Raw genomic sequence first — 15,842 nt, 5'->3', positions numbered from 1 at the left:
ACTGCAGGACACTACCCCTATTTCCCATTCCCCCTATTCCATTATTTTGCTCCTTATCTGTGTCTTTTCTAACATCTTAAAAATGTCTATAGCACACCAGATTTCTCCTGTAGATTCTTGGGCCTTCAAATGCAGCTCTTGAGTCATAAAACATATGATGCTAGTAGTCAATTTTCTAATCAGTGATTATCTTTTACTTTAGTATTAAAGTTCTGTGGCTTTTCCTTACCTATCCAAAATAATTTAACCTTTTTTTTTCTTTCTCCCCAGGCAACAAAATTTTAATGGACCAAATTTGTCTTTAATGAGTGTTTTGAAATTTACAATGCAAATACATTTTATTTTGAAAATACTATCTAGTGAAAGTTATGACCTAGCAGGTGCAATTGCAGAGTTTTTTTTCCACACTTTGGTTTTTCATTTTTAGTTTTGAAACTCAAGATACAGGAAACAATTGTAAAGAAATTGTAAAAAGACTGCAAGTGGATGATACTCTGTGGTATACAGACTTTGTTGGACACAGTCTTTGTGCAGTGATACTTTATCCCCTAGAACACTGCTTTTATCTCCTCTGTACAGTCAAACCAGAATGTATTCTCTGGAATAGTAGCATCTAAATCCCCATTTTGAAGAATTCATTACAAAAAGGATGTGCCTGAGCCTGAAGAATATCCTTAAATATGCTCTGAGCTATTAACACTGAGCAACCAGGCTGATAAGAGAGTAGTTTGATTTGGATAATGTCACATATGTGACGTGGCATAAGAAGACACCAAACCAAAACTGCAATCACGGAAAACTGGCATTATCCAGTAGAACACATATTCTGTCATGCATGTTTTAGTTAGACTACAACCCAAATGGTAAATGGACATTTTCCTTGTTAAATATATGCATGTTTTTTCCTAAGTCCTGAACCACAGTCCCAAACATGTGCATGTCAGCCCACAGCCTGGCTGACAGATACAGTGGGGGATCTCTGAAAGATGCAGTATGATTCTGTTTCAGCAATGAAGACTGATTTGCCATATCATTAAGTTTCTTTTTGGTCTGCTTTGATGCTATCACATCTTCATAGTTTGGTACTTGCTTACTACAATCTGTAGTAGTGGGTGCCCGAAAATATACTCTCTGCACACTGGATCTTATAAATTGCTTTTTATAAAGTAAAACCTAAAATTACCAAATTGGTGAACAAAAATGTAAAAATTAAGAAACACATTTAAAAAAACCCTGACATTTTCTGTTTACGTACGAGCGCCTTCAGTTCTAATCCTTGGTGATGGCATACTGGGTTCTCCTGTCCCCAAAGTGTTTGTTGCTATTATCCGGAATTCATATTCCATCCATGGAATTAAATCGATCACTGTAGCAGATTCCATATTTCCTTCAATATCTGATGGGTCTAAAAAAAAAGATTAAATTATTTAGAAAACAGCGTTTTTACACTTAGGTCAGCAACAGTGTGGTTGGTTGTGACAAAACTTGCTCTATTCTGCAACCACAATAGAAAACTAAAGCAAACTAGACACTGTATATTAGGAATATCACATTTTACAAGCAGTACCCACAGCAGTGACTGGGAATTTGGAAACTATGACGCTATCTTGGATAAACCCTTATTGACATGTAAGTTTTAACTGGGTGTGAACTAGTACATGTAGTTATGAGATTTCCTTACTAATTACATATTGTAGCTGAGGAATTTCATTTTACCTACAGACAAATGACAAATTCATAATGCAGAAACAGTAAAATAAAAATTCATTACATGAACAGACAAGGGCTAAACATGTAGAATTCAATCAATTGATGAAGAGTGGTTTATAAAATATGGTCCTAATTTGGTGCACCTAATTAGTGAGCATGTTATAACTTGCTATCTGGTTCAGATAAAGAAATGTAAATGCTCTTGCAATTCATGTGAAAAGACTTGTAATTGTCTTAAGGATGAGCTTCTTTATCATAAATTAAATGAGTAATTCATGACTGTCTGCAATTCACAGACAATAGGCGTTGTTTCTATTGCTGTCTGCAGCTATGTAAAGACAGAGGATTTTCATTTATATATAAACAAGAGTTGTTTGTCAAATTAGAGTCTTGTGTTCAGAGGAGGATGAGAACTGAGAAATTCTGCACTGGAAAGGCAGCTAATTTGGAATTAAAATATAAATGCAATGCATGCAAAAACACAGGCAACAACAGTGTAAGCACTAGATGGTGACACCACTTCCTTCCTAATGATCATTACATTTCACTCCAAAATTAGGTCTTGAAAGAGAAAGGTACACACTTTCCATTTTTCTTTCTACCTGACCACCACCCTCCCTCATCCTTACTCAAATTATTTTCTGTCTAGTCAGTAAAGCTATTGCAAACCTCTCATGTCATCCAAGTTGTGATATAAATTTAACATTCACTCAATGTCCTTCCTGGACTATCTGATCTCTTAGTTTAATTTTACTGTCCCACAGATTCCCAGAACCCATTATGAACACTTGGCACAATGAAAATCTGATCCCCTTAACTGGAAAGAACAACATAAATGTAAGCAACTTATTGCATAATCCATTCATACATATTTCAATGCTGTGAAGTAGAATTCAGTTTCACAAAACACACTCAGTATTATGAAACCTGAGATGACTGATTTGGTTGGGAGAATAATGTTAGTAGCAATAATAACAATATTTCCAGAAGGCAATGCCAAAGTATATTTTCTCGTTTCACACATTGAAAATTATCACCACTAACTGATAGCCTAAACATTTGGTGACAGATCAATTTGGACTGTTCATAATGCTTCATTAATCTGAAAGTTAACGCTGAGTCAAAATGGGAGCAGCTCAGCAATCAGGTTAAAGCTTGCAGTGATGACAGTGATGGTTACTATGATGATTTTACCTATTTTGAAGGAATCATCTATTTAACAAAAATCTTAAGTGTGGTTCAAATGAAAAAGTAATGATTTTGAAAACACCAGAATAATTACTTTCAACTTTTCAGAAATTAATAATGTGAAAGATGAAGATACCTTTCATGTTAGCATCTTTAAAAAGGTATTCAACAATCTGGATTCCTCCCTGTCCCACCCAAGATGTAAATCCCATTTAGAATACTTTAGGGTAAGATTCAAAGTCTGACTGCATGTTTCAAAGACTATCTCAGTAATTCTGAGAAGCAGAGAACTTCAGAGGGGCAGAGAAGTTCATCCCACCATGCCTATAACATTGCAAGTAGGGAATCTTCCTGAGAAGTGAAAAGAGTGGTTTCAAGTCTCTGCTCTCAGTCAGACAGAATGAAGATCTGAAACCAACACTTATGTTAACTCTTACACTCCATTTCCAGTTCCAGTAATGCACAGCACAAACAAAACAGGATCAGTTGCCACCTGAAATTCTTCACATTTCCTTATTTTCTTTAATTGAAGAGTAAGAATGAATAAGAAATAAAATTTACTTATCCTGAGAAAAGCAGAGGCTAGTCTAAAAGGATCCTCCCTCCTGCACGTATTTTTACCGAACCAAATAATCAGTTATTTTAACAGCTCTAATTTCTACATTATTTTTCTTTTTAAGTTCAAAGAAATCTATTCTTCAGAAGCTATTAAACAAGACAAAAGAGATAAGAAGGGTTTGGGGAACTTTCTGGGTTTATTTTCCAAGCTCTTTGACATAAAAAATATCAGTGCTGGCTGATGGAGGCAATCATATTCAAGTGAATTTCATATACTACATAGTCTGAAAGAAAAATATGATCTAAGGCAGAAGGCCTACTATATCTAACTTTTTACTCTAAAAAAGTAACAGATTTTCAGTTCAATATGTCAGTCTGTTTCTTACATGTCTGCAAATTCAAGTGAAAACTTGAATGGAAGACAATCACTGAAACTATTACTATTCTTAGTATTTAGAAATGCTGAGTATGGGATATCTTAATTCCACAGGAAAGCACTTAAGTTGTAATTTATAAGGGTGAGATAAATTTATTTGTATAAATTTATACAAATTTATGAGTTGTAATTTATTCTATCAATGAAACATATTGATAGAAAAATTCTGTATAGCTTGTGACAATGCTATCCTTCATAAAGCATTCAGATATACTAGTAGCTTAAAATATTTTAAAATTTATGCTTTTATGTTAAATCCTGCAAAAAAAAATTAAGTTAGCATGTCTTGTGCTCAGGTAGGTTCCTCTTTAACTGCAATTTTGTGGCACAATGATGACATCCAGTGGTTAGAAGGATAATCTTAGCTATGTTTTCTCTAGGGGTGCCAGTTTTAATGCAATTGGAACTTAGTCTGCTCCCAGGCAAAAGCAGACAATTTTAACCAGCTTTCTCCATAACAGATACAGAAACAACGACATCCACTTTTCATCCAAATTAACCTATAAATAAATTTTCATGATTCCAGTAGTTGATGTCGAATGTTTCAGGCAACAAGGAAAGAGGCAAAAAGCCAGGTAGCAACTCTGGCTGGTTCTTTTCTGTATTTCTTGATATTAGTCCAGGCTCTCCAAATGCTGGGAACAGAACTGTTGACAAGACACTGACAGGACAGTAAACCTGCAGCAGACATCAGTAGCATCCCTGGTTTCCTTCTACTGTGATTACTTTCTGATTAGTCAAACTTTGTAACAATCATACTTTAAAACTTATTGTCTTTATTTCTTCTGGCATTACTCTTACCTGTTTTGGCATCTTTCCACTCTTCAGATAGAAAGGTTTTTGACTGGATAGTGTATTTAGAAATAGGACTATGATTGTCTGTTCCACGACTCCAGGTAAGTGCTACAGCAGTGTCTCTAATTTCTTCTACTCTTATACCTCCAGGGGGGCCTGGAGGGCCTGGAAAGAGAAGAAGAAAAAAAAAAAGATAGTACAATTAACAAACTAAATAAGCTGAAAATATTAAAGTTCATCAATACTCCATGGAATGATTCAGAGAACAGCTGCTCTTGCATTTTATAATTACCAAATAAAACTTCCATGATTCTTGCCTAATCAATATTGAGATAATTTTAAGTGAAAAGATGATACTTTGAAAATGTTAATGCTCTTTTTACCAAACAAACTGAACTCAGGAAAAAACCCAAAAACTTTTCCTTCTCAAATTACACCTAATGCTGACCTTATTGGGGGCCCACCTTTAACCTACACTTCTGCTTGTACCATATAGGCCCTGGCTGCAAGTTATGTGGAAAACCCTGTGACTTATTTTGGAGAAAAATCATACCATAAAAGAGATTTCTATAGATCTCTTCCCATTTTTCTTGGTCTTCATATTACCCCAATGTGGTAAACACCTCATCAGGTTCCAAACTCCTACAAAATTCTGGTTCTGTTATTGTGCTTCTGTTTTATATGCTACACAGTTATCTGATACATATTAACTGTTGTGTAAAATCAGATACAATGCATTAGGACTACCGAGATGTATTTTCTGCTTAACATTCAGAGATAATAAAATGCCAACATGATCCAGATAATTATCCAACAACCTGATTAAACAAGTCCCAGAGAATATTAAAAACCTCAACAATACCATAATATATTTCTCTGCACTATTTACAGAGAAACCACAAAGAATCAAAACAAAACAACATAAAAGAATGGAAGGAGATTTCTACATCAAATCTAAACACACAGTGTGTAAAATGTATTTTCATCTTCTCTTGAGCTATTTATTTTCTCCATACAGTTGAGCCAAAGGACTCAAAAGAAATTAACTGAAACAAAAGCATATACTTATGGCATTCACATGATGTGGCATTCACATATACTAGCATATGTTGCTGTTCCTTGGTTTCAATGAATATATCCTTCAAGCAAGCAAGTTCATTCCTTGGACCTCCCTTTCCAGGTAAGGACTCAATACCTCACTGCATGTGCAAACAGCTTCTTAGTCTTCACAAGGATGCAGGAAGTAGAAATTGTTGTTAAGAGCTGATTTTTAAGATAAGGGTTGTTGGTTAACACTCCACCCTGGTAACATGCATATTTCCTATCCCAGCTCTAAGGACACACATAGGTAAGGTCTGATGAGAGACCCCTTCTCCTGCAAGACGGTTCTCCTCAGAAGCCCTCAGGCTGGAAGGTATGGAAATGTTCATCAGTCCCAACAACTTTCCTTCCTTCTTCAAAATATACCTCTTACAGCTTCTCACCTCACCATCAGCTTCTGAAAATGGCATGTCTCAGGAAACACCAAGGGCCACAGGAAAAGGCTCCATAGGAAAGCTGATACTGGACCCACAACTAACCCCAAGGTTGGCAGTTGCTTTAGCAATGGGGCACGGTTCCAAGTATAGTGGGCAGAGCCAGGTGCTGATATGTTAGTCCCAGGTACCAGGGACAGTCAACTGGGTGCATCCAGGTGACAAACTGCTGCATATATCCAAGCAGTCCATCCAGGAGACAGTTATCCACAGCACAGGCCTGAAGCACATCCAGGAGGCATTCCACATTCCAGAGCTGGAAGCAGGCACGTCTGTAACACTGCCCCAGAGTGGCCAACACAGGGCCAGTAATGTCTGTAGGTGCACACAGGGGCTGCAGTCTTGAGTGGACTAACATCACTAGCAATTTAAAGATCACATAGAACAATCCATATGAACTATTAAATTGTTTTCTGGACTGACAAAACATCTTCATGTCCCTGCACTGACAGTGGCTATCCTTTACCACTCCACTGATGATATGCTGTGGAACATAGCTCTTTGTTTTCACACTCTGCTGTTGCGTTTTTCTTACCAAAGCAGTGAAACTACCATCCCACATTTGTCATATTTTGTAAGATATTTACTCTTGGCCTGGTAAGATGCTGAGTCTTACATAAACAAAAAAGGCAGTCATAAGTAGAACTGTGTTCATTATATAAAAATCTGAATTTTGAGAACAAAATGAATGTTAATTTTTTCTACAAAATAGTCTTTGAGCAACTCTAATTACTGGGTTGGTAGGGGAATCAGAAGCTTGATAAAGCACCTTGTCATTTAATTTTTAAAACAAATTGCTTGCATAATACTAAGGCATATGAACAGACCCTACTCTTTTACTTTGCAGATCTATTCTGTAGTTTCATCACTTACCATATTTGCTTTGACATATTATCCAAAACTGATGACATTTCATGGGCTGTTAATACCCAGCAAAAAATTAAATGCAGAAATATTCAACTGCACAACAACCTGAGATAACACAAGTTCAGAACCATGACACTAGCTATACTTCAGCTGCTACACAGCTCTGTGGTGTGACTCAAATGTAGGGCAAAACACAACAGCAAGGCAACTCAATGTACAAGTTATACAAGTTCTGAATTCTCAGCAAAACAGAGCATTAGCACCTCAGAATGTGTTATGCCCACAGGCATAAAAGAGAGCAAGATGCCCAAAGAACATTAACTCATGCTATTAAAACTTCACATTGTAACAGATCTTGTAGGATGCATACTGTATGAACAAGAACAGCATTTTGAGACTAGAGTAACACTTAACAGACACGAATCAGATAAAAACTGAGTGATAAACTTAACCTCAGATGTCTTGGTTTCTGTAATTTGAAAACTCAGAATCATTTTAATGTAGGCCTAGTCTTATACACAATAATGTAGTCCATACAGCTTTATGAAAAATGAGAAGTGACTTAGAAATGTATCCTGGAGACACATTGAAATGATCCTTGAAATCTATTTTTAATAATGAACACCAAATTAAACTATCTAAAAATTGCTTTCACATAAGGAAAACACCCATAATCAAAAAATCTTTATTTATTTTCAGGAAAACACATGCTTAGTTAGACCTCTAAATGTCTGCAACCAAATCAGTACCCTGAGTAGGCCTTTATGACTTTGCTCATTATGCACTTCTCATTTTAATTTCTGTCATCTGTTGATGAGAAATTACATATCCTGAACAATCAGAAACACTCCTGTCTTGGTGTCTTGTCTAGGTGAAAACCAGCCACATTTCTGTATTACCTGGAGAAGCTTACCTCTTACCACAAGGTCAGCTGAAGCTGAGGAGTTGTCCACAATTGTCTGAGCAGTGCACATGTACCTCCCTGCATGCCGCAGCTGAACATTTTTAATCAGCAGCTCACCATTGGATTTAATCTGTCACAAAAACAACACTTAGTGAAATTGGTAAACATCCCTGTGCAGCTATGTGATACCTGTCTACACATCCCTCCCAACTGACTTACAGGGGTTTGCTATGTCTAAAAAGTAAGTGCTTACTTAGAGGATGAGTCACGCTCAAATATAGATCTGATTTGTAGGACTCCTGTTGAAAGTGTCCCCTGTTTCTTGAGGAGCTCTTTACTGGACATGAAAAAACTAGACACCTTAGTAAATTATTATTAACAAGTCAACATTTCCCTCTTTGAAGCCCATATCTGAAAACTAAATTGAGTCAAGAATTTGTTCATAAACCACAGTCATATGATTTTTCTGCACCATTACTTGCTTTTTTTTAAACACATTGGCAGGATAGCATGTCATGGAGTCCTACTAACAGAACAGGAATGCTGTTTGGCTCTTCTTTTTTAATCCTATGGCAGTACCTGAGCTTTTATCTCAGAGCACAGCCTAAACAAAGGTGCACCAAGACCTGACCTGTACTCCTCTGCCCTCCCCTGCTGCTGAGGCCCCTGTCAGGCTGGACATGCTATCCCCCCAGCTCAGCTCTCACTGCTCCTTGGCAAACAGCAGGACCACAGGGAAGTAATTTCAACAAGGCTCATACACTCATCATCCCAGACCCTAATCCTTCCTTAACACTCTTCACCAATGTCAGACTATTGGCAAATACGCAGCCGTGTTTTCAGATGGTTATGTGGGCCACTGGCTACCTTTGGCTGTATACAGAGACACAAACAGAATATAGTATTTTCATCCTATGACACTTCTGAGTAACCACATGTGCACCTGTAAAACAACGAGTGGAACAGAGACCACTATGTGCACCACAGCTATTTCTTAATGAAAAACACATTTTGTGTGAAGATTTGAACTTAAGTGTTAAAAAATAACTCATTTGAAATATTTTGCTTATACATCCTCCATTTTATTCCAGAAAAAGATTACTAGGCTAAATCAATGGGTTATACATGTGCTAATCTTAAAGGGATTTCACTAAAAACCCAAATATTCTCACCAAAATACATTTGAACTTTCATGGCAGTAAAAGTGCTGCAAAAAATTAATACATGGATTTATACCACACTATATTAACAGGGGCAACATGCAGATCTCCTAATTCACTGAGAATTGTTCAAAAATGTAACTGAAACACACTCTCCCCCCACAAAAAAAAATAAAATATTGAGATAATTCACTGCAATCCACAGACCTTTACATGCAGGAATAAAAGCAATTCAGATGCAAAATGGTATGTGCAAAAAGAAACTGCAAAAATATTTAGGTAAGAACTAGTGCTATCATCATCATAGATGCTGGGTAACAAAAAAGACCTTTGAGACAATCTCAAATATTATGGGCTGTGTCTCTGCATTCAGACATTCAGAAGAAATAAACTGGATGGCATTAGCTTTATTTCATGTTTCCTGATTGAAAAGGATGAGGGGACAAAATAGGGTTAAATCTTTTCCAAATCCTCTGAAACTAGAATGAGAGAGAATAGTCTATATTTAGGGGAGATTAAAATACCCAGATAACACTACCCTTTTCTCTTCCAGAATCCAGTGAGGATTTTGGTTGCCAGCTTCATTTTCTTTTGGCATAAAATTTCAGCACAAACTGAAATCTGTTAGCACCAATTTTTTTTTAAGTCCAACATAAGAATTCACATATTTAAGAACTTACTGCGGTAAATAATTAGATCAAAGAAGAATCAAGCACACATGAAAGAAAGAGTGCTTGACTCTGGCTAGCAATACTTCAGCTGATTGCCTTACAGGGTCAGCAAGAAAGGCAGGTTACACTGTGCCTTCTCTCTTTTTGAGTGACAAAAGTGCTGCTAGCAAGCATCAAACAGATCTGCTGGATCAGTGAACAATCCAGTATTCCTGATACATTCCAGATATTTTCTCTCTTAGTTATAATTAAACTATTTCCATGTGGATATATATATTTTCACACTTTTCACTCAAGGCTAACATGGCTTTTAATTTGATTTTTCAAAATGCATGCATCCTACAGAGATGAGGAGAGTCTGGGATAGTGTCATTCCTGTGCTCATGCCTCCCCAGTTTACTCATGAGAACTCCAAGAAAACTGCTGTCGCAGACAGCATCCTTTGAAAATCTGCTGGAATTACTGCATAAGTGAACACTGTCTGGCTGAACACCTGACTAATCACATGTGAGCCCTACAGTGGGCTGAGCAATTCTGGCAACAGCTTCCAGGGAGAAAAATCTGTCAGAATCTCAGTAGCTCTATGGGAACAAAGAAGGCAGCTACCAGCTCCTCTGTCCTCCAAAAAATTACAACAAAGAAACTATAAAAAATCAAACTCTTTGATTTTGCTGCTCCTGCTTTTCATTTGGTTGTTGGTTTTTTGGTGTGTGTGGTTTTTTTTTTTTTTTTGGTTTTTTGTTTTTTTAATTCTGCTCTTATTGGTTTTGGTTTTAATAAAAAAGACAAACAGTTCCCTATTTGACTGCTGTGTATTGGTTCATTAACGCTAAATGTCATCCTAGAAAGAACCACAGTGCCTGTGATTCTCTGATAATTACTTGCATATTTATCTGCAAATAAACTTAAGCAAATGCTAAGCAAAGCGCAAAGCAATAAGGTTTAGAAACATACCAGAATTCTCATAATCATATTATTACTTAAATAGCAAATTATTGCAAATTCTTACTGGGACTAGTATTCATTTCTATGTTAGCACTTTAATAAAAAAAAATTTATAGTATTTAATAATGATGTGCCCATATACTTGCTTTACCAATAATCTCCTTTATGGGAACTTGGTCTTCTAACCTAAATGATGAAAAACAGATGGAAAAATGTAACATAATTTTAAAAATCATTAAAAAAATCATACATATGGTGTTGTAACTTGTTGCTTCAGAAGCTCTCCTGGAGCAAAGCTTTATGCAGTTGGTAATGACGCTTTCCATACCTCAGAAGAAGCCTAAGTTCTTGGTGGTAAAAGAAGAGCTTACCAAGCAAATTAAGAGCACAGGCATCAGCGAATTCTGTCCACAAATTAGATATGAATGTACTGTATGTTTTCATCCAAAAACCTCACTCTGGCTATGTTTAAAAATGCCTTCCTTAACTCAGAGAAGACTGAATCACAGACTGGAAATAGTGATAGCAATACTCAGTGATATTCCAAGGGTACCTGTGGTTCACCACTCAGTATTTACCAAGTTTCAAGCAAATACTTGCATCATGTAAGTCCTATATTTATGATTTAATAGTGATGTCAAAAATAGCATTCTATGACCTATTTCTGATAGTCACTGGTTTTTTTGACTATCGCCTTTGCCAGGGAACTAAATTGCTGAAACCCATCAGAATGTGCCCCTGTACAATTAAGTATTATTTACAGGAATCTAGTACTTTGATTGAAAACAGTGTCTATCTACTTTTGTTGGGCCCTCAGAGACAATAAAGGAACTCCTGTTAATAAAAGACTTACAAGCCCTTTGTAATACAAAAGTTAACTTGGCAGAAATAGAAGAACCTGGTAAGCAGAGACAGAGTTTTTTAATTCAGGTTCTAAAATAAGACATCTGAACTTGAGCATTGTTTAATACACAGTATATGTAAAATGGTAAGAGAATCAGTAAGAAGTAATCCAGAAGAGATAGAATTCTTGGTGATGAGATCAGTTTGTGCAAATCTAGAAATAACATTAAAAATCTTTTTCTACTACCTGAACCTAGAATTATTAACTCTAAATGAGCTCATGTGAATTGGTTTGATCCTGACAGTACATAATTAGCTGAGTGGTTGCTAAAACCAGAACAGATAATCCAACAGCTGTTGAGGTATGTTAATGTAAATGTGATTATAGATGTTTTCTTGCTATTGACATCAGAGACATAGGGACAGCAACACCAATGCATCACTACTTAATCCTATTCACCTGAGACCTTATTTTGTTTTACAAGCCATAGTTACAGAAAAATAAAAAACTCAGCAGGAAAATGATGACAGTCATTCCCACTAAAGAATATTTTCCTTCAGTGAGCTATATTTATATGTAAAGGACATGTAGTGTTAATTCTACACTTGAGATGTGGACTGGGAAGTATTTCCAACAAATGTATTATTATTCTTCTCCATTCAGCATACCACTGAAAATTTCTGAGGACACCGTGCTTTGTACCAGCATCCCTTTGGTAATGGGCCTTGTTATTTCACTTATAACAGCAGAAAAAGCCTAGGTACTTGCTCACTTATGCTCATGGCTCACAGCTTTATGGCTGATGACAAAAATTCACAATACACTGCAAACTACATTTCTCTGGGTAGTGTTCACACCTGGCTTTCTTAGCTCCTGCTATCTAACTACAGACGATACATGAATTTTGGTGGCCTGTTAAGTCTTACAAGCACATAAATGGTAGAGTCAACTGCTTTTGTGGAGTATTTTTTAATTCTAGCACAGAAGTTGGCAGACCTTCTAAACTATTCTTTGTGCTGTAAGTAGAATAAATTTCCTCAAAGGCTTCTGCCAGAGCAAACTGCTTCTTGGTTTCGCCCTCAGCATTATATTGTCTGCTTTCCTTCCCCTCCTTGCTCTTAACCACTGACTCCATCCATCACATTCCATGCTCACTAGGTTTTTATTAGGCCATTGCCTCTAAATATTACTCGAAACCTACCCAAAACTGGGTAGCTCTGGAGTAATATTTAGAGTGACTTTTAGCTCACTCATGTCTAAAGCACCTCCTAATACATCAAGGCACTGAAAGCAGTGTATTGAGACAGTACCTTGAGAAAAACCTGGAACTCTCTTCCATAAAAAAACAGTAAGCAGTTGATTTCATTGGTCATGCTTTATTAACAATCAGCTGCCACCTTAATATGTTCAAAAACTGTACTAAATGAGCTCACTACAACTCCGGCTTTGTTCTAGTCCATAAGTAACCACTTCTTCCTAATCGGTGTGCAACTGAGCTTTCCTATTTTGACTTCAACAACAAAGTGACCTGTTTATTGGGTGAGGGAAAGGCTGTGGATGTTGTCTGCTGGAATTCAGGAAAGCCTTTGACACCATTTGCCACAGCATTATCCTGGAAAAATTGATTTCCTATGGCTTGGATGGGTGGACTGTTTGCTGGGAAAAAACTGGCTGGATGGCCGGGCCCAGAGAGTAGTGGTGAATGGAGCTGCATCCAGCTGGTAGCTGGGCATCACTGGGGTTCTCCAGGGCTCAGTACTGAGGCCAGTCCTGTTTAATAACTTCACTGACAATCTGAATGAGGGGATCAAGTACATGCTTAGTGAGTTTGCAGATGACATCAAGTTAGGCATGAGTGTTGATCTGCTGGAGGGCAGGAAGGCTCTACAGGCTGGATCAATGAGCCAAGGCCAGGTCAAGGCCTTGTGTGAGGTCGAGGCCAGGTGCGGGTCCTACACTCAGGTCACAACAACCCCAGGCAGTGCTACAGGATGTGGGAAGAGTGGCAAGAAAGTGGCCCAGTGGAAAAGGACCCGGAGGTGTTGGTTGACAGCAGCTGAACATGAGCCAGTGTGTGCCCAGGTGACCAAGAAGGTCAATGGCATCCTGGCTTGTATCTGAAAAAGCATGGCCAGCAGGACCAGGGCAGTGATTGTCACTCTGGTGACACTCTGGTGAGGAGACACTTAAAGTACTGTGTTCAGTTTTGGGTCCCTCGCAGCAAGAAAGACATTGAGGTGCTGGAGCAAGTCTAGAGAAGGGCAATGAGGCTGGTGCTGGAGCACAAGCATGATGAGGAGCAGCTGAAGGAACTGGGGGTGTTCAGCCTGGAGCAGAGGCAGAGGTGGGACCTTATCACTCTTTACAACTACCTAAAGTAGTGAGGTGGGGGTTGGTCTCTTCTCCCAAATAACAAGAGAAAAAATTCTCCATGGAAATGGTTTTCAGGTGTTGGAACAGGCTAGCCTGGGAAGTGGTTGAATTATCAGCCCTGGAGGTATTTAGATGTTTAGATGTGGCACTTAGATACGTGGTTTAGAGGTGGACTTTGCAGTGCTGGGTTAACAGTTACACTTGGTGTTCTTAAAGGTCTTTTCCATCCTAAACTGTTCTATGATTATATAATTCTACCTAAATATTTTACTTCAATTCTTCAGTTCTTTTGAACTTTCTATGAATTTCCTGGTCTACACCTGGAGCTAAACACTAAACTAAACACTAGACTAAACACTCTGCAAGGAGGATTACCAGGGAAAGCAATGAAGAAAAATGGAAATTAAAATCCTTGGATATTTTCTGCTGCAGGTAACAGTGGAATCATAGAATCATAGAATAGTTTGAGTTGGAATACAGATTTATACTATAAAACTAAGTGTCTCCATAGCAATCTATTGAAGGAGGAGCATGCAGTACAATAACTTTGTCTATCCATGTCAGCCAACAAAAGGCAATTTAAAATAATGTAATAAAACCAGGCAGGTGTAAATCTCTACTCCGCTAATATGACTTTTATAGTTCAACTTGTTCGTTGTTTATAAAACCATAAGTTTTGGAGAAGAAACAAAGAAAATGCTTTGGCAAACACTGTCTCCAATCTATAATTCATCTCACCATTTTCAGAAATCTGAAGTGTGAATTTTGGTATATGGACTATTTGGTACCTGGACCCTTAACAATTAAATAAAGAAACAGGCTCTTCCATTTGTATTGCACTTAAATGAAAAGTACCTGTCTGGCTGTGTATGTCCAGGTAATTATGAGTGTCATCCTTGAACACTGTAAAGCTTTCTGTACTTCAAAGAGAGATAAAGTAAGAGAAATAATATTTGCATAAGGAAAAAGCAAGCTTTTCAGTATTCAGAGAAGTCTGCACTACTGCAGGTTAACCACAAGATAGCTGCAGGGATACAGAGGATGTTATGCACAGACACCTTGGATTCAGAAGCTACTTCTGAAGCTGAATAGAGCCTGAGCTATGGTCCTGCAAGTTCTATGCTGAATGCATTTGTCTGCATTTGTGCCATGTCCCTGCACCTATGAGCACTGGGGAGAACACTGCAAACTCAGAATTCACACTTCAGAGTCAGTGTGGATTCAGCAGGTTTTACTTCCTGCTCTGTAGCACCCATGACACTGAGGTGTGTCAGCATCAGCTTCAGAAATTCCCCTTTATATAAGAAAATGTGAGGAGGTAGCAAGTCAGTTGTCTCTATGACAAAATTCATCACCTGGCTTTACTGTATCTTTCCATCACTTGCTCTTTCTTTGAATACTTAAAGAGGAAAGCTATTAGCAAGCAGGTCAACTTCCTAAACACTTGTACAGCAATTCAATTTAACTTATTAAAGATAAAATGGTGATAAAAATATCAGGGTTTCAGGTTCACTGATATCGATTAAGACAACTAATAAATAATGTAGCAAACAAAAATACTGTTGGTATGGGAAGCACTTTAAAATTTTAAAATAAAAGCAATTTAAAATGGGAAGCATTTTAAAATGAAGCAATTTAAAATTACATTTTAAAATGTCATTATGTCACTAAGGCAACTACAGCCTAAATTTGAACTCTTCTTAAGTCTATGTGCAAGTTTCTGACTTGAACCAGTTAAATTATAGAGTTCCTTTTCCTGACTATCCACATGAATGGACTAGTGGGACTCAAAAGTATAAAAAAATACTCTTTTTATGTAATGAACTTAAAAGAATATTCTTATTTGGATACTGTGT

The 15,842-nt window shown here is 37.3% G+C and overlaps 1 protein-coding gene across 1 annotated transcript in view; it reads right to left on the bottom strand.

Moving 5' to 3' along the window:
• CNTN1 (contactin 1) overlaps positions 1 to 15,842 on the bottom strand; it is a 124,837-nt gene that overhangs the window by 31,072 nt on the left and 77,923 nt on the right. Inside the window, exons 14-16 of the mRNA XM_068189984.1 lie at positions 8,003 to 8,123; positions 4,694 to 4,852; positions 1,256 to 1,405 (exon numbers count right to left, since the gene is read on the bottom strand). Coding sequence (XP_068046085.1) covers positions 1,256 to 1,405; positions 4,694 to 4,852; positions 8,003 to 8,123 — 430 coding nt within the window. The remainder of the gene's footprint in view (positions 1 to 1,255; positions 1,406 to 4,693; positions 4,853 to 8,002; positions 8,124 to 15,842) is intronic.

Source organism: Anomalospiza imberbis, chromosome 5 (genome assembly GCF_031753505.1).
Source record: "Anomalospiza imberbis isolate Cuckoo-Finch-1a 21T00152 chromosome 5, ASM3175350v1, whole genome shotgun sequence".
NCBI lineage: Eukaryota > Metazoa > Chordata > Aves > Passeriformes > Viduidae > Anomalospiza > Anomalospiza imberbis.
Note: the sequence above shows the minus strand (reverse complement) of the source record. Positions and strands in the feature narration are given on the sequence as shown.